This window comes from Chiloscyllium plagiosum, unplaced genomic scaffold (assembly GCF_037043375.1).
Source record: "Chiloscyllium plagiosum isolate Xiang-an unplaced genomic scaffold, Cpla_swu_hap1 HiC_scaffold_22, whole genome shotgun sequence".
NCBI classification, from domain to species: domain Eukaryota; kingdom Metazoa; phylum Chordata; class Chondrichthyes; order Orectolobiformes; family Hemiscylliidae; genus Chiloscyllium; species Chiloscyllium plagiosum.
The window spans coordinates 56,825,283-56,852,456 of NW_028270160.1; the positions used below are offsets into that span (position 1 = coordinate 56,825,283).

Genomic DNA, 27,174 nt, shown 5'->3' on the forward strand with positions numbered 1-27,174 from the left:
CGTCCTGCTTTTACTTCAGATTTCCAGTATGTGTCTATTTTGATTTTCTTCGAGACACATTGCTCTGGTTTGCGTCGACTGAGAATGAATATCCCCAGCACCCGTGGCACCAGCCCTTTTACAGAGAGGTTATCATGGAGTCAGAGAGTTGTACAGCATGGAAACAGACCCTTCGGTCCAACTTGTCCGTGCCAACCAGATATCCTAAATTAATCTAGTCTCATTTGCCAGCACTTGGCCCATATCCCTCTAAGCCCTTCCTATTCATATACCCATTCAGATGTCTTTTAAATGCTGTAATTGTACCACCCTCCACCACTTCCTCTGGCAGCTGATTCCATACACACACAACCCTCTGCCTGAAAAAGTTACCCTTTAGGTCCCTTTTACATCTTTCCCCCTCACCTTAAACCTACGCCCTCTAGTTCTGGATTCCCCCACCCAAGGGAAAATACCTTATCTATTTACCCTATCCATGCCCCTCATGGTTTTATAAACCTCTACAAGGTCACCCCTCAACCTCCGACGCTCCAGGGAAAATAGCCCCAGCCTGTTCAGTGTCTCCCTGTAGCTCAAATCCTCCAACCCTGGCAACATCCTTGTAAATCTTTTCTAAACCCTTTCAAGTTTCACAACATCCTACCGATAGGAGGGAGACCAGAATTGCACACAATATTCCAAAAGTGGCCTAACCAATGTCCTGCACAGCTGCAACAAGACCTCCCAACACCTTTACTTAATGGTCTGACCAATAAAGGAAAGCATACCAAATGATGTCTTCATTACCCTACCTACCTTCGACTCCACTTTCAAGGAACCATGAACCTGCACTTCAAAGTCTTTGTTCAGCAACATTCCCCAGGACTTTACTATTAAGTGTATAACTGCTGCTCTGATTTGCCTTTCCAAAATGCAGCACTACGTATTTATCTAAATGAAATTCCATCTACCACTCCTCAGCCCGTTGGCCAATCTGATCTAGATCCTGTTGTAATCTGAGGTAACCTTCTTGGCTGTCCACTGCACCTCCAGTTTTGGTGTCATGTGCAAACTTACTAACTATACTCATGCTCACATCCAAATCATTTATATAAATGACAAAAAGCAGTGGACCCAGCCCCGAACTTTGTGGCGCTCCACTGGTCACAGGCCTCCAATATGAAAGTGAACCCTCCACCACCACCCTCTGTCTTCTACCTTCAAACCAGTTCTGTCTCCAAATGGCTAGTTCTCCCTGTATTCAGGGAGAACCTTGCTAACCAGTCTACCACGAGGAACCTTGTCGAATGCCTTACTAAGTCCATATAGACATCCTCACTGATTGATCTCTGCTTTACAAAGGAGATACATTTACACTGTTGTCAGCACACCTTGTGCAGTGTCAGAATAAAGGAGAAAATGAGAACTGCAGATGCTGCAGAGTCAAAGTTGAAACGTGTGGCACTGAGAAAGCACAGCAGATCAGGCAGCACCCGAGGAGTCAACACTTTGGGCATAATTTATGCCTGAAACATCGACTCTACTGCTGCCTGACCTGCTGTGCTTTTCCAACGCCACAGTGTCAGAATAGCATAACGCACCCCAGTGTTTTCTCACCAAGACCCAATTTGTAGGCATTAAAATTGCTGTGATCGCAAATGGAGAACTGTGAGAGAGGGAGATATGTGACACAAAGTCCCTTCATTGAAAAGTCAAACAGTCTTTTCCTTAACTTTGGCAAGATCCCCATCTCCCACAGACATTCTCGCAGATTATATTCTATTCTATAATCTTTAATGCTGCTTCCAGCAGGACTAACATCAGAATAGGACAATTTAGGAGAACATAACAATGACACAGAATGAGCACCGTCAAATAATCTAATTTAGAAATGGAAGGAGCCATTCTCATAACCAGCAGCTCCGATCAACATCCATTCACCTTGGTCTCTGAAGGAGCTTTAGTCTTTTACACTGAGATCAGCTTGATGCAAGGGAGACCTTACCTTGATGAAAAGTGTTGTTCCATTACTGAGTGCCTGCCCAAAAGAATGTGGACATAAAATCAGAAATTACTGGAAAACCTAGCAGGTCTGGCAGCATCTGTGGAGAGAGAAAGCAGAGTCCAAGTTTCATGTCCAATGACCCTTGTTCAGAATTGGACTTGAAATGTTAACTCTGCTTTCTCACCAAAGATGCTGCCAGGTTTGTTGAGTTTCCCCCCAGCAATTTCTGTTTTTGCTGATGATTTCCAGTGTTTGCAGTTTTTTCATTTTTTTTTGTTTAAAGGAAAGTAGATACTAAACACTGATCCTTCCAGAGCATGTCCTGGGGAGATGTGTGACTGATATGGTTTACTGAAAACATCTGCAGATTCAAATTAGAATTAGCTTTATTGTCACATGTAGTCATATGAGTACAGTCAAAAGTTAACAAGTTGCCACTTATGGCACTATCTTAATGCTCAGTTACTGCTTTGTGAGGTCACAGCAGATCAATGGGATGGGACCAAGCAGTTGAAGGGTGGGGTGCTTGAGAAGACGAGGTAGGAAAGGGGTGATGAAAGCATGGCACAGCAGAATGGTATCAACCTGGTGCGGTCAGCAGCACCAACAACTATCTTCAGGGGGTTTTACAGGTAAAGCTCTCATGCTACCGAAAGAAATACCCTCAAGATCGCAACTCAAAGCCAGAATGGAGTTTTAATACAGTGTTTGATGGATTAAATAGCTTATTTAAAAGGGCTTTAATTCTAATTCCAGAAATATTATCAGAAGGGGAGTACCTCCATTTAACCAGCAAGAAAAATAGAACTTGCATTTCTGCCAATCCTTTCTGAACCCAGGGCTTCCTCAAAGTGCTTTCCAACCAATACAGCAGTTTCAAAGTTAAATTTTTGATTTGGTTTTACTTAGAGTCATAGGTACAGTCATAGAGATGTACAGCACAGAAATAGACCCTTCAGTCCAACTTGTCCATGCCAAACAGATATCCTAAATTAATCTAATCCCATTTGCTAGCATTTGGCCCATATCCCTCTCAACCCTTCTTATTTATGTATCCATCCAGGTGCCTCTTAAATCTGATTTATTATTGTCACATGTAGGAGGAGAAAGTGAGGTCTGCAGATGCTGGAGATCAGAGCTGGAAATGTGTTGCTGGAAAAGCGCAGCAGGTCAGGCAGCATCCAGGGAACAGGAGAATCGACGTTTCGGGCATAAGCCCTTCCTGAAGAAGGGTTTATGCCCGAAACGTCGATTCTCCTGTTCCCTGGATGCTGCCTGACCTGCTGCGCTTTTCCAGCAACACATTTCCAGCTATTGTCACATGTACCTAAGTACAGTGAAAAATTTCGTTCTGCATGCAGTATAGGCAGATCATACCATACAAAGTGCACTGTAAGAGAACAGAGCAAGGAATACAATGTTACGGCTGCAAAGAAGGCTCACAAAGAGCAAGATCAACATAAAATTTAGAATTTGAGAGATTCATTCAGAAGTCTAATAACAGTGGAGAAGAAGCTGTTCTTAAATCTGTTAATAGTGGGCGGCACGGTGGCACAGTGGTTAGCACTGCTGCTTCACAGCGCCAGAGACCCTGGTTCAGTTCCCGCCTCAGGCGACTGTCTGTATGGAGTTTGCACATTCTCCCTGTGTCTGCATGGGTTTCCTCCGGGTGCTCCGGTTTCCTCCCACAGTCCAAAAAATGTGCAGGTTAGGTGAATTGGCCGTTTGAAGGGGTAAATGTAGGGGAATGGGTCTGGGTGGGTTGCTGTTCGGCGGGTCGGTGTGGACTTGTTGGGCCGAAGGGCCTGTTTCCACACTGTAAGTAATCTAATCTAATCTAAAGCTTTAATCTCTTCTGAAATGTAGAAAACATGTCAGCCAACTTTTCGCGCAGAGGGTGGTACGTGTATGGAATGAGCTGCCAAAGGAAGTGGTGGAGGCTGGTACAATTGCAACATTTAAAAGGCATCTGGATGGGTATATGAATAGGAAGGGTTTGGAGGGATATGGCCGGGTGCTGGCAGGTGGGACTAGATTGGGTTGGGATATCTGGTCGGCATGGACAGGTTGGACCGAAGGGTCGGTTATACATCTCTATGACTCTAATTGTGCGTTGTCACCAAGTTGTGTAAAGAACAATATGAAAATGGCCTAATCTGTTTCTGCTAATGGTTGTGGAATAAATATTGCCCAGGCCATTATGGGAATGTTTTGGATATGAAGAGATTGGCTACATTTGCTGTCCTCACCATGCATGTTTTATTGCTGTTAAATGCTACATAACAGATTATGTAATCATAACTGTATCTTTTAGCAGATTTTGTGCAGTGTGTAACATGTAATAATATTCTAGTACTTATTTGTGTAGATAGCAGCTTAATGCTGAAGAATGTATTCCTCCAAATAAATTACAAATCTTGACAAGGTAATTAATATCCTCAAACTTCACTTCCAGATCCTCATCTCCGTAAAATTTCAAACAATTCAATCAGAAATGATACACTGGGTTTGTCTCTTGAGGGTTGAAAGGAACAACAACTTCCATTTGTGTAGTGCCTTTCATGTCGTAAATTATCCCATGGCACCTCACAGCAGTGGAAGAAAGCTTTTACACTGAGACACTGGGAAGGATGATGGGGTTACAGAGACATGACATGACCAGATTGGAAGGATATGAGCACAATATGTGAAAACAGAGGCAATGTTGGACTGGGTGTAAACATGGGTCACCAAACACAAGGGTGAATGGAACTTGGTGAGCATAAAACAATGGGCAGCAGAGTTTCAGAAGAACACAAGGCTTCTTTCTGCTGCTGCTTTTAGTAATGAACACCGAATGTCACATGGAAGGCCAACAGTGGCTGAAAACAAAGACGTTTTATGAGAAAACGCTAATTTTTTTGTTTCATGGTTAGTCGTGGTTGGAGATTGCTGGATTTAAAGAAAATGTGAATAATGCCATTCTCTGGTTTCTCCGAGCTGGTTTTGCGGCTAATTCAAAAGACATTGTGTCCCTCCACTGATTGGCTAAAACAATCCATTGACCAAATAAAGGGAAAACAGCATGGTGCGCTGAATGAATAGTGGTTATTTGAATGTTTTCATTGGGTAAAATAACACAATTATATTGACATGATTAGATACCGTCATGGCGTTCACTTTTGCGATACTCCACCTCACATCAATACTGAAAGCAGTATTTCTAACTGTGTGGACACACATTATAAAATATAAATATAAATACAAAATATAAATAACTTTCAGTTCACACCAGACTTATTAGGCCAACAACAGTTTACAGCTGAAGGAGAAAATAAGTGACAATACTGCTATATTTAATTAAATATCTATTAAATGAGAGGATGAGGGTAATGCCGAAGACAAAAGGAACTGCAGCTACTATTTATAATATTTGCATGCCGCTTAACAAAAACATTTACTGTGGCATTTAACTCCTCAGAGTCAAGATATGATGAACTGTAAAATATGTTTAATATATTCATATCAACATTCTGCATTTTAAATGGGGGTGGTGACCTAGTTAAAATGAATGCCTTGATAACTGCACTCAGCATTTGTATCACGCAAGGCATTTTTAAGGTCAGAAACTGAATTTTTAAGAATTGATCACTGCTATGAAGTCTGAACAGGCAAGGTCCTTTTTCAAAGGCCAGTTCAGAGGCAAGAAATTCTTGAGAATGGCAAGGAAATGACCATCAACAAGAGATAAACTCAGCGACCATAATTCTATTAGATTTAAAACAGTGATGGAAAAGGATCTAAAAGTTGAAGTTCTAAATTGGAGAAAGGCCAGTTTTGACGGTATTCGGCAAGAACTTTCAAAAGCTGATTGGGGGCAGATGTTCGCAGGAAAAGGGACGGCTGGAAAATGGGAAGCCTTCAGAAATGAGATAACAAGAATCCAGAGAAAGTATATTCCTGTCAGGGTGAAAGGGAAGGCTGGTAGGTATAGGGAATGCTAGATGACTAAAGAAATTGAGGGTTTGGTTAAGAAAAAGAAGGAAGCATATATCAGGTATAGACAGGATAGATCGAGTGAACCCTTAGAAGAGTATAAAGGCAGTAGGAATATCCTTAAGAGAGAAATCAGGAGGGCAAAACGGGGACATGAGATAGCTTTGGCAAATAGAATTAAGGAGAATCCAAAGGGTTTTTACAAATAGATTAAGGACAAAAGGGTAACCAGGGAGAGAATAGGGCCCCTCAAAGATCAGCAAGGCAGCCTTTGTGTGGAGCCACAGAAAATGGGGAGATACTAAATGAATATTTTTGCATCAGTATTTACTGTGATAAAGGATATGGAAGATATAGAATGCAGGGAAATAGATGGTGACACCTTGCAAAACGTCCATAATACATAAAGGTGGATAAAGCCCCAGGACCTGATCAGGTGTACCCTAGAACTCCGTGGGAAGCTAGAGAAGTGATTGCTGGGCCTCTTGCTGAGCTATTTGTATCATCGATAGTCACAGGTGAGGTGCCAGAAGACTGGAGGTTGGCTAATGTGGTGCCACTGTTTAAGAAGGGCGGTAAGGACAAGCCAGGGAACTATAGACCAGTGAGCCTGACGTTGGTGGTGGGCAAGGTGTTGGAGGGAATCCTGAGGGACAGGATGTACATGTATTTGGAAAGGAAAGGAAAGGACTGATTAGGGATAGTCAACATGGCTTTGTTCATGGGAAATTATGTCTCACAAATTTGATTGAGTTTTTTGAAGAAGTAACAAAGAGGATTGATGAGGGCAGAGTTGTAGATGTGATCTATATGGACTTCAGTAAGGTGTTCGACAAAGTTCCCCATGGGAGACTGATTAGCAAGGTTAGATCTCACGGAATACAGGGAGAACTAGCCATTTGGATACAGAACTGGCTCAAAGGTAGAAGACAGAGGGTGGTGGTGGAGGGTTGTTTTTCAGGCTGGAGGCCTGTGACCAGTGGAGTGCCTCAAGGATCGGTGCTGGGCCCTCTACTTTTTGTCATTTGCATAAATGATGTGGATGCAAGTATAAGAGGTACAGTTAGTAAGTTTGCAGATGACACAAAAATTGTAGTTGACAGCGAAGAGGGTTCCCTCAGATTACAACAGGATCTTGACCAGATGGGCCAATGGGCTTTGAAGTGGCAGATGGAGTTTAATTCAGATAAATGCGAGATGTTGCATTTTGGGAAAGCAAATCTTAGCAGGACTTATACACATAATGGTAAGGTCCTAGGGAGTGTTGCTGAACAAAAAGACCTTGGAGTGCAGGTTCATAATTCCTTGAAAGTGGAGTCACAGGTAGATAGGATAGTGAAGGCGGCGTTTGGTATGCTTTCCTTTATTGGTCAGAGTATTGAGTACAGGAGTTGGGAGGTTATGTTGCAGCTGTACAGGACATTGGTTAGGCCACTGTTGGAATATTGCGTGCAATTCTGGTCTCCTTCCTATCGGAAAGATGTTGTGAAACTTGAAAGGGTTCAGGAAAGATTTACAAGGACGTTGCCAGGGTTGGAGGATTTGAGCTGTAGGGAAAGGCTGAACAGGCTGGGGCTGTTTTCCCTGGAGCATCGGAGGCTGAGGGGTGACTTTATAGAAGTTTACAAAATTATGAGGGGCATGGATAGGATAAATAGACAAAGTCTTTTCCCTGGGGTCAGGGAGTCCAGAACTAGAGGGCATAGGTTTAGGGTGAGAGGGGAAAGATATAAAAGAGATCTAAGGGGCATCTTTTTCACACAGAGGGTGGTACATGTATGGAATGAGCTGCCAGAGGAAGTGATGGAAGCTGGTACAAATGCAACATTTAAAAGGCCTTTGGATGGGTATATGAATAGGAGGGATATGGGCCAGGTGCTGGCAGGTGGGACCAGATTGGGTTGCGATATCTGGTCAGCATGGACGGGTTGGACCAAAGGGCTGTTTCCATGCTGTACATCGGTATGACTCTCTAACATTCAATATCATTCCTATCACAGAATTGCCCCCCACCATAATCATGGGGATTATTAATGACCAGAAATTGAACTGGACCAGCAAAGGTGGCAACAAGAGCAGGTCAGAGGCTAAGAAGCTAGTGTCTCATCTCCTGACTCCCGAAAGCCTGTCCACCATCTACAAGGCACAAGTCAGGAGTGTGACAGAATACTCCTCACTTGCCTGGATGGGGACAGCTCCAACATCAGTCAGAAAGCTTGACACAGTCCAGGACAAAGCAGCCCACCTGATTGGTTGCCCATCCACCACCTTCAACTTTCAATCCCTTCACCTACCAATGCACAGTGGCAGCAGTGTGTACCATCTACAAAATGCACTGCAGAAACTCACCAAGGCTCCTCTGACATCACCTTCCAATCCATTTACAATGGAAATGGCAGCAGATCCATGGGTAAATGGATACATGCCACCACCTGCAAATGACGCTCCAAACCACTCCCCACCCGGACTTCAATGGTACTGGGTGAAAATCTCCAAACTCCCTTGGTGGTAGCACTGGAGGTGTCCCTGCAGCACGTGAACAGCAGTTGTTCAAGATGTGTAGTTGCGACAGTCAAGAAGGTCGGGGGCTCAGGAAATTTGGCATGTCCATAAGGAACCTCACCAACTTCGATAGATTCACCATTCAAAAAGCATACTGTCCAGGTGCATGATGGCCAGATATGGCAACTGCTCTGACAAAGAACTGTAAGAAACTACAAAAGGTGGTGTGCGCAGCCCAGGCCCTCACGAAAGCCAACATCCCATCTTCATGGATTCCATTTACACGGCTCGCTGCCACGGAAAGGCTGCCAACATCATCAAAGACCCATTGTACTCCAGTAATGATCTCCTAAAACCACTTCCGTCAGGCAGAAGATGCAGAAGCACCAGCAGGTTCAAGTACAGCCTCTTCCTGGCTGTTATTAGACCAATGAATGGACTCTGTAGCCCCGAATACTGCTGATCTTGCCTGGAGCACACCATGTTCAATGTAACCTGTACGCAGCTGTCTACGTCTTTTCAATTTGTACATCCTTGCTTACTACGATCTGCCTGTACTGCTCATAAACAAAGCATTTCACCGTATTTCAATACGTGACAATAAAAATCAATCAAGAAGGCAACTCACCATCACTTTCTTAAAGGCAATTAAGGATTAAGAATAAATATTGGGGGCGGGGATCCAAAATGGCAGCATCCTGTTAGGATCACGTTGGCTGGGCTCTGCACTGCAATACTGACCTGACAGATTCAGAACCCATCCCAAACACTTTACTACGATTAAAAACACAGCAAACGAGCTGGAAACCTGAAAATAAAATGGACTTACCTTTGTCCTTGCAGCTGGAGAATGCCGAAGAAAGGAGGAAGCTCGCTTGAGGCTGGGGCCACAGCCCAGCCCTCTGAAGCAGCGGGTTTGCTTACTCGCATGTGAGGAGTCAGCCAAATCTCACGAGGTACTGGGGAGGCAGATCCAGGGGAAAAAAAAACGAAGAGAAGCTGGCTCCTGTACCTGCTTGGCTGCAAGACTTGGGAAGAAGCACCGATGACCCCGAGTGTCGGGCTGCAGGGGTAGGGGCTGAGACTGACTCCTCCAAGTGTTAGACAAGTAAACTAAAAATAAATATGTCACCTATCCCTTAACATGGCTTAGAGATTAAAAATGAATGCTCGATCCACCCCGGACATCATTTCATGCAACTTATTACCAGAAAGGAAACCCCACCAAGTCCTTTTTAAAGAAAAGAGTATAGGGGTTGGGAGGTCATGTTGCAGCTGTACAGGACATTGGTTAGGCCACTGTTGGAATATTGCGTGCAATTCTGGTCTCCTTCCTATTGGAAGGATGTTGTGAAACTTGAAAGGGTTCAGAAAAGATTTACAAGGATGTTGCCAGGGTTGGAGGATTTGAGCTATGGGGAGAGGCTGAACAGACTGGGGCTGTTTTCCCTGGAGCATTGGAGAATGAGGGGTGACCTTAAAGAGGTTTATAAAATCATCACGGGTATGGATAGGGTAAAGAGACAAAGTCTCTTCCCTGGCGTCGGGGAGTCCAGAACTAGAGGGCATAGGTTTAGGGTGAGAGGGGAAAGATATAAAAGAGACCTAAGGGGCAACGTTTTCACACAGAGGGTGGTACGTGTATGGAATGAGCTGCCAGAGGAAGTGGTGGAGGTTTTGTATAGTGATCCTCTTGCCGTAGTCCTCACCAATGGTGTACGGTCAAGCAATATTAATGTTTATAGGGGCAGTCGACAGGGCTGTCCCATGTCACTACTGCTTTTCACATTGGTGATCTAACCGCTGGTGGAGGCAGTACACAGGGTTCCCAATATAACCGCTCCACAAGGGAGACAAAGTCACATAAGATCGCACTGTACGCAGATGGTGTTCTTGTCTTCTTATCAAACCCAACAGTCTCAATGCCACACCTGATACAATGCATCAACCTATTTGCTGACTTCTCGGGTTATAAGATCAATTTTGCAAAGTCAGAGGCCATGACCATGGGTGATCTCCTGAGAGTGCCTGATGGATCTTGGTTCCCTTTTAGATGGTCGCAGGGGGGACTTTCTCTACTTAGGTATATTTATTACTTCCGTTTTGATTGGTTATTTAAAGCCAATTGTGCCCATTTATTCTGTGAAACAAGTGGGACCTTCGTAGATGGGAGGCGCCTCCGATCTCCTGGTTAGCCCTTATTAAAATGAACATTCTGTCCTGCCTTTTGTATCCTATTAAATGTTTCCTCTGCTTTTTAATAAGCAAATATTTAGAAGACTGAACAGCTGGTTCAGTTCTTTTATCTCGTGTCACAAGCGGCCCCAAATGAAATTGACTAAAGTGTAGTTACCTTACAGACTGGGAGGAGTGGGCCTCCCAGACATCTAAAACTGTCAGTTAAGCTGGTTGCTATCTCATGCAAATGATTGGGCCCAGGGAAACCCTCACTCACTTGAGTTGGATTTCGAAGCATCTCAGGCAAGCTGCCCTCTTGTTAGCCTGTTGTTCTTAGACAAAATGAAAACAGCTATGGAATATTACCATAGGCCAACAGTCATCAATACTGTCAAGACATGGAGAGCAATGAGTCAGGGTGAGGATAATATTGCCAAAACATCATTTTTGACATCCACAGTTGGTATGCCAGGCTTTCAGCCAGGGATGGGTTTAAACTATGGGCAGCTACGGGCGCATCTTACCTGGGTGATTTACTCGAAGGGGACATATTGATGTCCTTTGACCAGTTGGCTCGGGAATATGAATTGCCCAGTAGGGACCTCTTTCATTTATTTCAAATTAGAAACTTCATACAAAAAGAGACCACACTTGTAACTGATCCCTATAATTCCAACATGGAGAAGAGGGTGTTGAGTGCTGAGGGTACATTATTTGTTAGCAACGCTTATCATTTACTGGGAGAGGGTCCCTCGGACAAGATCGAATGGCTCTGTAAGGTATCGGACAGGGAGGTGGACGTTGAGATCTCTTCTAAAGTATGGGAGGATATCTGAGAAAATGCAAGGAGGATCTCAATTTGCAACAGGACCCACACCTTGCAGTTGAAGATTCTTCACAGGGTCCATGGCCCTAAATTGCCTTGCTAAATTTAAAGTGGGAGCATCTCCAATGTGTCCTAAGTGTAAAGTGAGCATGGGCACGATTACTCATTGTCTTTGGTCCTGCCACAGACTACAGACATACTGGAGCGCTGTGGTAGGCGAAATAGAGGTGTTGGGAACAGATGGACCCGGTATCTCTTCTTCTTGGCTTTGTTAATTCACTTTCATTAGATGCACACACACAAAAAAAGGCTTTTCAGTCTCCTCACTTTTTGTGCAAGACAGAACATTCTATTAGGATGGGTGTTGGAAAGTCCTTTGGGGTTGGCGGGCGGCTGTAAGCTAGTCATGGAGCACATCCCCTTAGACTTTCCTGCAAGTACGGTGCACCATAAAACGGAGAATTTCTATCAGATGTGGCGGCCCTTTTTGGACTATCTGGGTGCAGATTTGTCTGCCACATTAATAAGAACCTTTATATAGCTATGGCAATTCTATATAATGAATCTGGTATCCAGAGGGAAGGAACGACGAATTTACGAATATGTATAAATGTATCTGCTCAATGATCAAGGGCTATTGCTTTGTTTTGCTGAGCTGTATTATGATTATCATCATTATTGTTCAGAATTTCCTTTTTTAGTTAAGTTTTTAGTTATTATTTATTTATGTAATTAGTGGGTTTGTTCTTAAATATTGGTTTGAATTGTTTGGTTTTGTATTTGTTGTAATATTCAAATGAAAAAAATTCTTTTTTTTAACAAAAATATATTTGAAAAAAATATATAATGCCCGTATCCCATGAACAACTGAAAATAAAATACAGATGGGTGGATTACCTCCATACCAATCTTTTTGCCTTCCAGGAATATATCCAAACGTGTATTGGGCTCACTTAAGTTATTGTCTCTGTAATGCAGTTAGCTAACGAGGACTAGCCTGACCCATAGGGTGAAATCGTATGGAGGTGACATGGTTCTAGGCCACCAGCTAGAGCTACCACTGAGGTAGCAGGAACCCTGCTCTTTGAAGAAGGTCTTCTACACCAAGAGGGGAGAGAATATCCTCCCACTACTTATGTTAAATTCACCATGGGATCACTCAAGGCTTCATCTACTCCACATCTTAAATCCATTGGATTACAGTTTCCAAATAGAATGGATGCTTAGGTAAACAACACAACTATCTTCCCACTTTTCAATTATTAGGCATCACTTATTCATTTATTGCACTAAAGAAAGAAATCAGCTGAAACTTCATTAATTTTAGTGGCTGTTTTGTTTAAAATGGATGGTTAAAATTGCCCGAATCAACTGATCTGGTTTATGAGTGTACAGTTATATTTAAAGGCACATTACCACAATCTGCATTTCTACAGCATCTTTACAATCGTAAAATTCAGTTCTGGGCACGTTACTTAAGAATGTTAAAGCCCTCGAGAGAGAGAGAGAGAGAGAGAGAGAGAGTGCAACGGAGATTTACTGGAATGCAACCAGGAATGAGGAATTTTAGATACAAGGCAAGATTAGAGAAATTGGCCTTATTCTCCTTGGAGTAGAGAAGATGAAGAGGTGACCTTATTGAGGCGTTCAAAATTTGGAACTGGTTTTGACAGGGTAGAGAAGGATATTCTGTTTCTACCAATTGGCATGTCAGTAGCTAGGGGGTCACAATATCAAAATTGTCACCAAGAAAGCTATGAGCGAGATGAGGGGAAGTGTCTTTACTCAGAGCTGTTAGGATTTGGGTTGTGCTGTCTGGGAGAGTTGTGGAGGCAGATTCCATAATAGGTTTCAAAAGACAGCTGGACACATATTTGGAAGCCATGAAGTTACAGGGCTACGGAGATAGAGTTGGTGAATGGGCCTAGCTGGGTAGCTCTTTCAGGAGTCGGTCAGACACACATGGGTCAAATGGCCTCCTGCTGTATTGTAAAATTCTATGATAAAATGTCCTATCACAAGAGAGTGTAAATCAGACAAAACAATTTGACAATGACCTGAAGGGTGAGCTATTATGGCAGTTGATCAAACAGTTATTCAGAAGAATTAAGTTTTAAGGAGTACCTTAAAGGAGGACAGGGAGAGGCATGGAGAGGCAGAGGGGTTTTGGGCAGGCAATTCCAGAGTTTGAGGCCTTCTCAGCCAAAGGCCTAATTTTATTAGAGGTCTGAACGAATCTCTCAAATTTCAAATCTAACGGTGATCTTGCTTATTCTGCACCTTCTGTGCAGCCGTAACTTTATATTCCTCACTCTGTTCTATCACCCTGTGATCTTTGTATGTTATGATCTGCCTGAACTGCTCACAAAACAAAACTTTTTCACTGTACTGAGGTACACGTGACAATGATAAATTAAATGAAATCACAAAAGACTGTAATAAGTCAAATCGGGGAGAAGTCAAATCAGAATTCAAGGAGCGCAGAGATTTCAGGTGGTTGCAGGGCAAGTGAAGTTTATAGAAAGATAGAAGTTGAAGCTATGCAGGAAACCAAACCAAGTGTGAATTTTAAAGGTATGCATTCTTTGGCCAGTTACCAATAGATAGACTGTCAGCCTCAGCCGAGGGAGGGGGACAACATTAAAGGTGAAGCCTTGGGGTAAGTGAATAGTTTTAAGTGTCTGGAGTCAGTGGTGGCAAACAACGGAAGTACAGACATAGAAATTCAGCAACAGTCTAGTTGCCGTTGGAGTAAGTGGATGAAGTGGAGCGTTACTTGATGGAAAAGTATTTAGTGGAAAGGAAGACTCAAAAAGATGATTGTGACATCGACTGTGTTATGGTTAATTCAAACAACATGTTCAGACACATGAGGGAGGACACACATCCAGGGCAAGTAGGACTTGGGAACCTGGGCCTTCAGACTCAGAGGCAGGGACATTACCGCTGTACCACAAGAGCCCCAGAGTTAGGAACCGCAGAAACTTGGCAACGTCAAGGAACAATGAACCGACACCAATGCAGAGGCTGACTGTGATGGATGTGTGGTGTAACGGGAAAAGGCCAGCACCTGAAACCAGTGAGCTTTCGTGGTAAGAACAGAGAAAGTGTTTAAGAGATTGAAACAATCTGGTCATTTATTTCAGCGAGAGAGAGAATGGGGTGGGGGGTGTGGTGAAGGGAGAGATGGAGGTGAGTCTGCCAGGAAAGAGAACAGGAAGTCCTGAGAGCATCAAATGGAAAAAAAAACATGGTGTCTGAGAGTCACAGACACAGCGGCTTGGAAGGGGAAGGGGCGACTGGCAGCAGGAATAGACAAGGGCGATCTCCCAGATGGATGGTGATCTCAAATAAAACAGCATAAGTAGCACTGTAGGGCTTCTGTGAATCTATGAAGCTAAGGAGAGGAGAGGGAGAGTGGGAGCTGATGGCTGTTAGTGAGCAGGAGGTTGATGGCAGAACCAGATGGTGAGAGCTCAGATCCAGACTGCTGAGGTTTGGAGGTGGGAAGTGAACAGCAGTCCATCAGAGCGATCACAGTGCCATGGACACAGGTTCAATCCCAGCCTCGGGCTTCTGTCTACATGGAGCTTGTATATTTTCCTCATGCCTGCGTGGGTTTCCTCCAGATGCTCCAGTTTCCCCCCACTGTCTAAATATGTGCAGGTTAGTTGGATTAGCTGACATGCTAAATGGCCCCATAGTGACCAGGGATATGCAGGCTGGATGGGTAAGCCGTGGGAAATGCAAGGTTACAGGGATAGAGTACAGAGTGTCGAGTGTCAAGTCGAGAGGAGAGTAGAGAGGAGGAGAGAAGCTTTATTTGACATTTCGACCATATACAGCTGGTACAATAAAAATGAGACAGTGTTCCTCCATGACTAAGAAGCTATGTGAACACACAGACTACACAAGAGTGCAGTCATACACAGGGCAGCATAAAGTGCATAGAAAAGTGCAAAACATGCAAGACAGCACAATAATTCCTGACAAGACAAAACAACAGCCACAGTGGTGGACAAATTACAATGCACCAATGAATTTGGGTCGCCATAGTCTTACTAGACCATAGGGGCTGCTCTCTTATTAGAGAGAGAAGCGACTGATGGTGATTTAACCTGAGGGCCACCAGACCGCAGGCAAGGGGAGAGGTTGAGAAGGCAAGTCCTTCATGGTAACCTCAAACCAGTGATGGGAATTGAACCCATGCTGTTAACAATGAATGATCATTAATAAAATATTATTTTTGCAGCAATTCAAAAAGTCGTCCAAAAATTGCAAGTGGAATGGAGTGTGATTGTACAATGTTAAGGAACCTGATGGCTTGGGGGAAGAAACGATTGCATAGTAGAAGATTGGGTTGGGTTGGGTGCTCTTCAGAGGGTCGGTGTGGACTTGATGGGGCAAATGGCCTCTTTCAGCATTGTCGGGATTCTACGATTCTATTCTATTTTATGATTCGAAGTCAGAAGCTAACAAAGACAGTAGATATTGGTGATCTTCTCAATGACCAGCACCAATATCATCCCCTGTATCCCCAATTAAACTTTATATTGATTATTTTCCATTTGACTGGTTGCAATTTAGCCAAATAAAGTGCAGATTTGACAACATTTCAAGTATTTGCCCTTTCCTAACATCATCGTATGGCTTTAAAACCCAAACAGGTTACATTCCCTTGTTTTCTCTTTAAACCCCACATCTCTAGTGGCTGTCTTGTTTGTAAATGCTGATGAGGTCACAGAAGTGTGATGGTACAAATCCAACCGTACTGAAACCAGTGAGCACAGATTCTTCATAATGCTCATCCAATTATACGGCTATAAGTTTATCTGCCTCAAATTTCTCTTCCTGAAGCGAATGATATTCCCATTGAGAGGAGTTGGGGGGGGGGGGAAACACCGCCCTGCTTCAGATCCTCAGTTCTACCAGAATGACAGGAGACACATGATGGCCTTTATTGAGGCGACCCCAGTCTATAACCTCCTCCAAGCTGGAAGGGAAAACATTTAGCAAACCAAATGCCCAATATACAAATCTACCACTTTGGTGCATTGCTGTCATACAGTAATCTGCTGCAATATAAGGTTCCTGCATCAGATAATTTTCTTACACCTATCCATTTTTTTGCCTGGGTACGCCCTATCCATTTTTTAGGGCGGCACGGTGTCACAGTGGTTAGCACTGCTGCCTCACAGCGCCAGAGACCCGGGTTCAGTTCCCGCCTCGTCTGTGTGGAGTTTGCACATTCTCCCCGTGTCTGCGTGGGTTTCCTCCGGGTGCTCCGGTTTCCTCCCACAGTCCAAAAATGTGCAAGTCAGGTGAATTGGCCATGCTAAATTGCCCATAGTGTTCGATGCAGGGGTAAATGTAGGGGAATGGGTATGGGTGGGTGCGCTTCGGCGGGTCGGTGTGGACTTGTTGGGCCGAAGGGCCTGTTTCCACACTGTAAGTAATCTAATCTAAGTAATCTAATCTAATCTAATCAAAACCTGTTGACTTTATACACATTTGATAATGTAGAAGGTTGTCAGACAGCTGTATTTCAGTGTGGCTTTCACATTAGTCCTTGGCCAGAACAAACTTTTGTCAATGCAATGCAAAATATATGGCAAAAAACCATGAGGGCCTTGACAATAGGAGTGTAACAATGGTAAGGTACAGGACATCGTGGGTGCTACATTACAACGGAAGATCGGGGTCTCTGTGGAAATAGAATGTGCAGTGTACTGGGCAAGACAATAAAGGGGCTGCATTCTCCAGTTTATAAGTTTGTGTAAAAGCAGGGAAATGTTCAATGGGGGCAGACACACACCAGAATGAAGCACTTATCTAACTGTGTTAGATGTGTAGTGGAAATGCGCCAAGAACAAGGACAGACTACAACAGTTCCTCTTGAAGAAATGCGCCTTTAACAACTAGTTACAGCACCATTTCTATTTGGGCTGATTTGCCAAGAAAACATCCCCCTGTCGTCTGTACATGCAAGAACACAGTGACAGCACCTCATGTGCAAACACAAAGAATACAAGTATATTGGCCCTGCCTCCAGCTCTGCATCAAATCCCTTCCAAATCAACCAGTGGCCAACTGTACACATTCCCGCCTCCTAAAGCTAAAAATAAGACTGGTTCCATTTTGGCAGTCCAAAAGCCCATGATAACACGAAATGCAGCAACGAATCTCACAAACCAAATCTCGTTTACATTCACACGCCACAGCAAGGTAACCACAAAAAAGAATTTACAACACGGGGAGTAGCCAATGACCTCTAACCAACAGGATTGAGGATACTGCACAATATTCTTGACTCCGCTGCTCATTTCCACCAGAGTGGAACAGAATGCTAGAACACACAGGGGCGTCTTTGGTTGTGCGTAACTTTCACTTAGACGAAAAGGAAATGACACTCAGACCTAAAACGCCCCTGTCATTTGGAATTCTCTTCGAAATGGCCACTGATGTAGCAACATCTCTCCTCATTGCTCATGAGGCAAAAGGTGTGTTCCGTCTAAGTGCGACTGTTATTGAGGTCAATAAAGCCAGATGAGAGGGAGAGAAAGAGAGAGAGAGAAGATGGCACGCTCTGCAGATATCACTGTGATGTTTCCATCTCATTTCACGGTGGGTGCATTGGGGCTCAGGTACAAACCATCATTATTTCATGTGAAGGAGAGGAGACAAAGCAATGCAGTGGAGAGGTCCAGCCCTGCTGAATTATATCACAACATTCACATCGATTATACCTAATCCAGCCAACCTGGAGTTAGATAAATGGGACCCAGTTTTCAAAAATCAGACTACAATTCTAAAACAATATCATTACCATAAACTATTTCAAATGGATAACTGCAGAGTTGCAATAACTAGAAGCAAAAGACAGGGTATTCAAATATAACTACTAGACAATGAAAACGTCAAATGACAAAGCTCCTAAATTCTACGCACAGCAGGAGATATCTGCGGGAGTGCATGGGTTAAGGTCACATAGAACACAATGTGTCTATTGCTAATTATCTCCCCAAAATAGAAGCAGCCTTGTATTGCTTAACATGGGGCAATAAACTAAATGGTCACATCTATCAGTAAGCATTGTTGTATGCTCTTCCAATTGTTCTTATTTAAGAGGCACTGCTGTGTGTGTGTGTGTGTGTGTGTGTGTGTGTGTGTGTGTGTGTGTGTGTGTGTGTGTGTGTGTATGTGTGTGTGTGTGTCAGAGAGAGAGAGAGAGTGAGTGAGAGAGAGAGAATTTAATTGCATAATAATCTCAAAAGATGCATCATGATTTGACTCCTGGGCACTTGCACATTTGGGATGTCCCATAGTATGAATGGAAGCCAGTTTCAAAAATCTGGAGCAGATGTATGTGAAAAACAAAACATATATTGCAGCACCAAATGGTTCCTGTATCAGGGAAATTAAAATCCACCCTGATACAGGCTCCCTCTTCCCTAAAGCAGCACATCCCGCACCAACACTGCAGTCCACTGTGAGGAATTTAACACGGAAAAATTATCTGCAAACAAAGCACTGCAAACTCCAGCAAATGGAAGAAATCAACTACAATTTATTTTTGTAGCCAGCCACATTCAGAAGTACAGAGGCTCCCTCTGCACTGACTTGACAATGGGTATTTAATTACACGCTCAGTGCAACAGAATCAGAACAATGGAATGTGCCGATGGACAAATTTCTCAAGGTACCTTTCTCTTTCGATCCCGCGAACGTTTTCGGTGTTTTTTGACGACTTTCTCATCCTCGGTCGCAGCTTCCAATTCCCGGTTTTTCTTGATGTGAGATGCAGCATGGGCCATCCTGGGTACCGGTAATATCTGACCAAATGTGACAGCTTAGTGTAGGTACAATCCCTGGCAATCTCGTAAAACCAGTCTTCAGTGATTTTTGTCTCGCTTTCCCTCTGTGCTTGCAGTCACCGATGAAGAATTAAAACCAGAGAAGGCAAATGATCACCAGACAAATGCAGGGGTTTGTGAGACATTGTGCGTTGACTGGCTTTATCTACCTCTGCACATCTCGAAGGAAGAAGCCTTCAAAGAGTGCAGCCATTCTGATGCATTAATGTAGTGAAGAAGTCAGCTGGGATAGTGAAGGCAGAATCATAGATAGACTGTATCTCCTGCTTACCAACTGGAAGTGCCTAAGTGACTTCAGTGAAAGGGGGAGACAGAGGGAGATCCTGACAGGGGTAATAGCTACATCAGGAGATGTACAAACTGACGCCGCACTAAAACAGAGCAATAGTCAAGTGTCCACACATTATTAACTCCTCACATCTCACAGAATCATTTTATTGCTGACTTAAACAGGCAGGCAAACATGCATTGGGATACAGCACAAACCTGCGATGCAGTGGAACGGGTCTTTCTACACTGCTGATGCAGACAGAGGCCAGGGTGAAATGACATTTACATTTACCACCCCTCCACCCTCCGCAACACAGGCCAAACGGTGCAATGTCGAGTGAATTTGGGTGGGGGGGGAGAACCGAAGAACCTACATTCTCCCCGAATCTGACAGGTCCCAGCAATCTTGCTGCTCGCACGCATTGCTCACGTTAACTGTGTAGCAAAGCTTGCACTCCAGGACTGCTCATTACTGAGCACTGCACGGCAGATCTAAATATGTAATCACACAGGCTCACATCACAAACGCTAGGCTTAAGTTCCCTAGAGCTATATGGACAAGGCAAAGAGCAAAAGAAAACTAAACAAAAAACACCCTCTTTTCTCTAAACTGACACCATCTGTTTTAGTGTCCCTTCTTTGAGAGCCACAAATTATATGATTGTATTTTTTTTTACCACCTGCGTCCTTGGTGCTGCTGACTGCAGCTTTTGAATATTCATGATAGGTGGGAGAGAGAGAGAAATACACACAGCAGCCTGCATAGATCCGGGATGTAGTAATACCTGTGGCCAGAAAATGGAGTTCTCTCCTTGGAATATAAAGGGTAGAGAGCACAGCAGACAGGAGCAGGGGACAGGGATATCAAAGAGAGTGGGGGCAGCAGGAGGTATTTGTGCTTCAAGGCGTTAGACACAGTAAGATTCTTGTGGGCTATAAAAGGGAAAAATCAGCTCCTGCCAAAGGATAAACAGTAAAGCCTCTATTGTCACCCAACACAAGAGCCTTTTAAATGGTCACTGCTTTCCATTTGCAGGTTTTTGTTGAGAGAGGCTGTTTACAGGAGCCTGGGATTCTTCATTTGCTTTCGGAGTGTGGTCCTTGCTTCATGGAAGAAAGGGTGTTTCTCCCCATTTTGCCTGCATCAGCAAACTGAAGGCGAAACCATTCTACTGTGTCACAGACGACGTGAACAGGGTACGCACTGTTGGCTGCAGGTAGGGTTAAGGAAAGAAAGGTTTTAGAGAAATAACAGTTGCTAATATTTGGCAATTTAATGGAAATATCAAATGCCTCTACTCGTACATCATCCTATCTAAAGACAGGCTGTGTCACTCCCCTCCTCATCATTTGGAAGAATCGCACTGATGGGCCACTAATGGTTAAAACCTAGTTCACTCCATGAAACGAAGATGAAGAAGATTAAAATCCAAATAAGTAAGAGTGCCAGAAATTGTTAATCTTTATTCCATTTTTAATATGAAAGTGGCACCACACATTCCAGCCAGCAGTGATCTCTGCAGATATATCACTGACCTGTATAGAGAAATGGACACATGAGCCAGCAATGGAACCATGCCAAAGCAGTTTGAGCAGCTCGAGTTCAGCTTTGTCCTGTTGACAGAGGAATTAGGAGTAACAATCATAAACCCAGCTCAGTCACTCAGTTACAACACCAATGATACATTAACCTGACAACGGCAAGAGTGCTTCGTCATCTTCCATGTTACATCAAATACCAAATGAATTGTGTTCGTGAGCGAGCAAATGTGAGAGTGAAAGAGAACATGTGAGTGAGTAAGAGAGTATGAGTTGAGAGAATGAGTGCAGGTGAGCGATAGAGAGTCTGAATGTGCGCCAGACACAGCAAGTGTGAGAGAGTGAAAGTGGGAGAATCAGTTGAGTATGAGTGAGTGTATTTGTGCACGAGTGAGCGTTTGAGTGTGTATGAGATTGAGGGAGAGAGAGAGGAGCTGAAGGTGTATCAGTAAAAGTGAGCAAGTGTGTGAGAGCAAGTGTGAGAGATAGCACACGGATGAGTGTGAAACAGATTCTTTACCTTGATGGAGTGTCTCCGCTGTGGAAAAGGTACCTGAAGAAATCAAGAACCTCAAGTCCCAACCCCTTGCCAGCATTTCTCATGATAGTAGAGACAGTCTGTGGTTCACACAAATAGTTCCTGGAAGTAGCTGGTCACTTAAATGATCAAATTTGACTTTGTAGCTCATAGTGCCTGAAATCCAGACTGAGGAGATTAGATCAGGTAAGAACAGCTCTGTTCTGAGTGCATTTTATTTGGATCGTCTGGGTATCCATTTGGAGAACTGAGGCACCTCAGTGGATATGGTTCCGGGATACCTTGGGGGTGGGAGTCAGGATCTGCATGACCCTTTGTTTTTCTTGCACCAGATGTTAAGGTGTTCACCTGGAACCCCCAAGTGACTGCACAGCTTAGAGGGAAGACTCGTCAGGATCCTGGTGGGGGTAGGGATGTGAGACTTTTAATGTGAACATTGGACATGAAAAAGTGCGTAAATCCCTTGGAACCATCCCATCTATCAAGAGCTGTCAAGCAACTCTCAAAGTAACAGCAGGAGTCCAGACCTATCAGCAAGTCACAATAAATGTCACTATGTTTTTATGGATAGGAGTACTTTTCTCAATAGAGTGTAGTCTCAATGTAGAACTTCAATTGAAATATATTTTCTCAGCGATGTGCATAGCTACCTGTGGATACTCAATTAGTTAGCATGGTAGATGAAGGGGAAAGGGTGGTGGTTGTAAATAGAGAGCAAGTTGGCACAGGGTGCAGGGGGACTAGCGAGTTTTGAGAAGATTTGTAGCTCAGGTTGAGGCTCTGGATGTAGGTTTGGTCGCTGAGTTGGAAGGTTCATTTTCAGACATTTCATCACCATACTAGGTAACATTTTCAGTGGGCCTCCAGGCGAAGCAGTATTGATGTTTCCTGCTTTCTATTTATATGTTTGGGTTTCTTTGGGTTGGTGATGCCATTTCCTGTGGTTATGTCATTTCCTGTTCTTTTTCTCAGGGGGTGGTAAATCGAGTCCAAGTCAATGTGCCAATGTAGGAGATGTGATGGCGGGTGGATAGAGGACACTAGATTACATGGGTTGGCATGGATTTCTTTGTAATTTGTTCATGAGACGAGGGCCGACACTGGCTAGGCTCCATGGATGGGAAACTTTAGTTAGGAGGATAGCCTGAAGCAATTGCATTTGTTCTTGGAGAGAAGGAGGCAGAGAGAAGTTTTCTAAATATTGAGCAGGCTGGGCAAAGAGGAATTGTCAGGGTGGGGGAGGTGAACTGTTCCTGCTTGTCAAAGAAATATGAAGGAGAGGACATGGATTGAAAGAGCCATGTACAAATGAAACCAGGGTGATGTGAGAGAAAAAGAACTGTTTCACCCAGCAAGTAGTTAGGGTGTGGAATGAATGCACTGCCTGGAAATATGGTGGAGGCAGATTCAATTGAGACAGTCAAGGGGAGTATTGGATGATTTGTGGATAGTAATGGTGTGTGAGGAGATGTGAAAAAGACAGGAGATTGGCACTGGGTAACAGAACTGATGCAGGCATGATGGGCTGAATGGCCTCCTTCTACGCCATTACAATCCTGTGATTCCGACAGTGTGAGAGTTTTGATTTCTCCCTCATCATAACGAGCTAAATCTACACAATCCTGTTCAACCAAGCCAAATAGTACACACCAGCAGAAACAATTATTTTGTTTGGATTTTTGAGGAGTTCTGCACTCTGATTTTACTTACTCGACTCCAGGCAGCCATGCTTTCAAAGGCCACGGTCGTCAGCTTTGGAAACCCCGCCGTAGATCACTTCCCGTAACCTACCCCAACTCCTCTTTCCAGAAGCTGCTAAAAATCTACCTCTTAAGGCTAAGCTTTCGATAATCTTTCCCAACTACCCCATCAATGCTTGTTTGTATTGTTTGTGCTGCCACCTAGTTTAGTTTTACACAGCAAGTGCCTCGTGCTGCCACCAATTTTTACTTTCTTAAACACTCCTTTTGTTGTTGTAAGCAATAACTTCCCCCCTCCCCCACCGATTCAGAAATGGCTCCTCCCACTGAGGCTCCAATTCTAACATGGCAGCTGCCAGGCCGCTCTCTGGTAACTTTAGGAGGTTAGCTCCCATCACAGGAGCTGGATGGGTTGAGATTTGGAGTTGCATTCTGGATCCTGAGCTCAGAACGCAAGCGCAGGCAAGAATGTCAGCGAAAAACCTCGGCTTGCTCTCATTATCACCTCCCTCGTCATTTCTGTCACTTAATGACTCTCGCTCGGGACTGCCAACTATGGTTGAACAAATGCCTAGATGTTACATCACGCAAGTTCCTGCCCAGTCAAACACATCTCAGTGCCTAATTCCAATATTTTTCTCATTAATGAATTTAAAAAAAACGACATAGCATTTATCGTTTCAGACGACTCCAAGATAACCCTGGAGCATTCACTAGCCTTTCTCCATCACTACTCACTACCACAGGCCTTTACTTTCACCTCTTCAGCTCGCTTCAAAGTTAATCACAGGTCGATAAGGTGGTTAAGGCAGTATTTAGCACACCTGCCTTCATTGCTCAGACCGTTGAGTATCGGAGTTGGGATGTCATGTTGAGGTTGTACAGGATGTTGGTAAGGCCATTTCTCCACTATTGTATGTAGTTCTGGTTGCCCTGTTATAGGAAGGATATTATTAAGGTAGAGAGAGTCAGTAAAGATTAACCAGGGTTTGAGTTATGAGGAGAGGTTGGGTAGGGCTGGGAATGTTTCATTGGAGTGTAGAAGGTTGAGAGGTGACCTTATTGAGCTTTATAAAATCATGAGGGGTATAGATAAGCTGAATGGCAGGTGTCTTTTTCCTAGCGTGGAAAACTTCAAGACTAGGGGACATATTTTTAAAGTGAGAGGAGAAAGATTTAAACAAGACACGGGGGGCAATTTGTTTTGGTTTTTGTGTGGAAAAAACGTTCGGAGGAAGTGGAAGATGCAGGTACAGTTACAGTGTTTGAAAGGCATTTAGATAAGTACATGAATAAGAAATGTTTGGACGGATCTAGTTTAGTTTTACACAGCAAGTGCCTCGTGGATGGAATGAAATTCCTGAGGAAGTGATAGGAATGAGTACAATTACAATATTTAGAAGACATTTGGATAAGTACATGAATAAGGTTTGGAGGGATATGAGCCAAGCACAAGCAGGTAGGATTGATTTAGTTTGGGATTATGGTCAGGGGTGATCCAGTTGGACCAAAGAGTCCCTTTCTGTGCTGTATGACTATGATTGAAAGCTCATCACCCTAAATCATTCACTCTTTGTCTCTCGTCACATCTGGGCGTTTGTCAGCATTTTCTCCTTTCTGTCTCAGATTTCCAATGTGCAGTACTGTTTCTGTCAAGCTCAGTTTAGTCAGAACACTTCAGCAATGGCTTTGGTGATGATACCTCCTGAAAGCCCTTCCTTTCGACAGGACATTGACTCTCTCTTGACAACTCTTCCCTTTGGTTCACCCAATTATTACCAGCATCTCCCTATTCCTACAGATCAGTGCCCATTCACTCAACCTACAAAAGGCCTGAAAATGTGCACTGCCACATCCCTTTATACTGGTCATCACATGTACCTCAATGGGTAACACCCATTCTCTGGGTTCAAATCCCAGTCAGCAACTAGAATGCCTCATTGTCTAAAACACTAAAAATTGTATGTGAGATTAGAATTAAGAATCTCTACAAGTCCACACCGACCCTCTGAAGAGCATCCCACCCAGACACACCCCTCTACCCTATCCCTGTAAATCTGCATTGCCCTGGCCAATCCACCCTAACCTGCACATCTTTGGACTGTGGGAGGAAATCCACGCAGATACAGGGAGAATATGCAAACTCCATTCAAACAGTCACCAGACGGTGAAATCAAACTTGGGTCCCTGGTGCTTTCAGGAGAAAGTGAGTCTGCAGATGCTGGAGATCAAAGTTGAAACTTTATTGCTGGAACAGCACAGCAGGTCAGGCAGCATCCAGGGAACAGGAGATTCGACGTTTCGGGCACAGGCCCTTCTTCAGGAATGAGCAGAGAGTGTTCAGCAGGAGAAGATAAAAGGTAGGGAGGAGGGACTTGGAGGAGGGGAGTTGGAAATGTGATAGGTGGAAAGAGGTCAAGGTGAGGGTGATAGGTCGGAGTAGGGTGGAGGCGGAGAGGTCAAGAAGAAGACTGCAGGTCAGGAAGGCGGTGCCGGGCTGGAAGGATCCGGCTGAGACAAGGTGGGGGGAGGGGGGATGAAGAAACTGGTGAAGTCCAAGTTCATCCCCTGCGGTTGGAGGGTTCCCAGTCGGAAGATAAGACGCTCCTCCTCCGACCGTCGGGTTGTTGTGGTTTGGCGGTGGATGAGTCCAATGACCTGCATATCCTCGGTGGAGTGGGAGGGGGAGTTGAAATGCTGTGCCACAGGTTGGTTGGGTTGGTTCGTCCGGGTGGCCCAGAGGTGCTCCCTGAATCGCTCCGCAAGTAGGCGGCCTGTCTCCCCAATATAGAGGAGGCCACACCGGCTGCAGCGGATGCAGTAGATGATGTGGGTGGAGGTGCAGGTGAATCTGTGGCGGATATGGAAGTTTCCCTTGGGGCCTTGGAGAGAAGTGAGGGGGGAGGTGTGGGCGCAAGTGTTGCACCTCCTGCGGTTGCAAGGGAAGGTGCCGGGAGTGGTGGTTGGGTCGGTGGGGGGTGTGGATCTGACAAGGGAGTCGCGGAGGGAGTGGTCTCTACGGAAAGCTGATAGGGGAGGGGAGGGAAATATATCCTTGGTGCTGGGGTCTGTTTGGAGGTGGCGGAAGTGACGGCGGATGATGCGCTGTACATGGAGATTGGTGGGGTGGTAGGTGAGGACCAGTGGGGTTCTGTCCTGGTGGCGGTTGGAGGGGCGGGGCTCAAGGGCGGAGGAGCGGGAAGTGGAGGAGATGCGGTGGAGGGCACCGTCGACCACGTCGGGGGGGAAATTGCGGTCCTGGTGCTTTCAGGCAATGGTGCTCACCACTGATCTACCATGCCACCTGTAGAGTCCCTTTCCCTCCTCTCAGATGGATATAAAAGGCGTGTCTAGGGATGTGCAGGCTAGGGAGTTTAACTATGGTAAATGCAGAGATAGGATGGGATGCTCTTTTGAAGGTCAGTGCATATTCGCTGGGCTGAATGCCTCTATCTGCAGCTTGATTTCCTGGACTATAAAGTTCAAGGATATCTTGAGGTTATGAAAGTCACAACAGAAATGCATGTTTTTCTCTTTATAGCTCACATATGGTTCAAATTGATTAGAATGATTATCAAATGTCAACTACAGAGAGTATGAGGATCTAGTCCAGATTAAGGATGGTTGCCATGGGAGTTCAGGAACCTGACTAGGCCAAGAGTTAAGGTCCTTCAAGATTTTGAATACCTCAATCAAATCTCCTTACAGTCTTTTATTTTCAAAGGAGAACAGTGCCAGATTCTCCAATCTAGCTCCGTTATTGAAGGTCCTCATCCCTAAAACTGTTC

The 27,174-nt window shown here is 44.3% G+C and overlaps 1 protein-coding gene across 23 annotated transcripts in view; it reads right to left on the reverse strand.

The window, feature by feature from the left end:
* ank3b (ankyrin 3b) overlaps positions 1 to 27,174 on the reverse strand; it is a 754,625-nt gene that overhangs the window by 387,844 nt on the left and 339,607 nt on the right. For 14 of the 23 annotated variants that reach the window (XM_087999092.1, XM_087999096.1, XM_087999084.1 and 11 more), the window contains exon 1: positions 19,169 to 19,514. The exons of 2 other annotated variants lie outside the window; for them this stretch is intronic. In XM_087999092.1, coding sequence (XP_087855218.1) covers positions 19,169 to 19,279 — 111 coding nt within the window. In that variant the 5' untranslated portion in view covers positions 19,280 to 19,514. Of the gene's footprint in view, positions 1 to 19,168; positions 19,516 to 27,174 lie in introns of those variants that run through there. 7 more of the 23 variants (XM_087999099.1, XM_087999098.1, XM_087999097.1 and 4 more) reach the window with 4 other exon arrangements.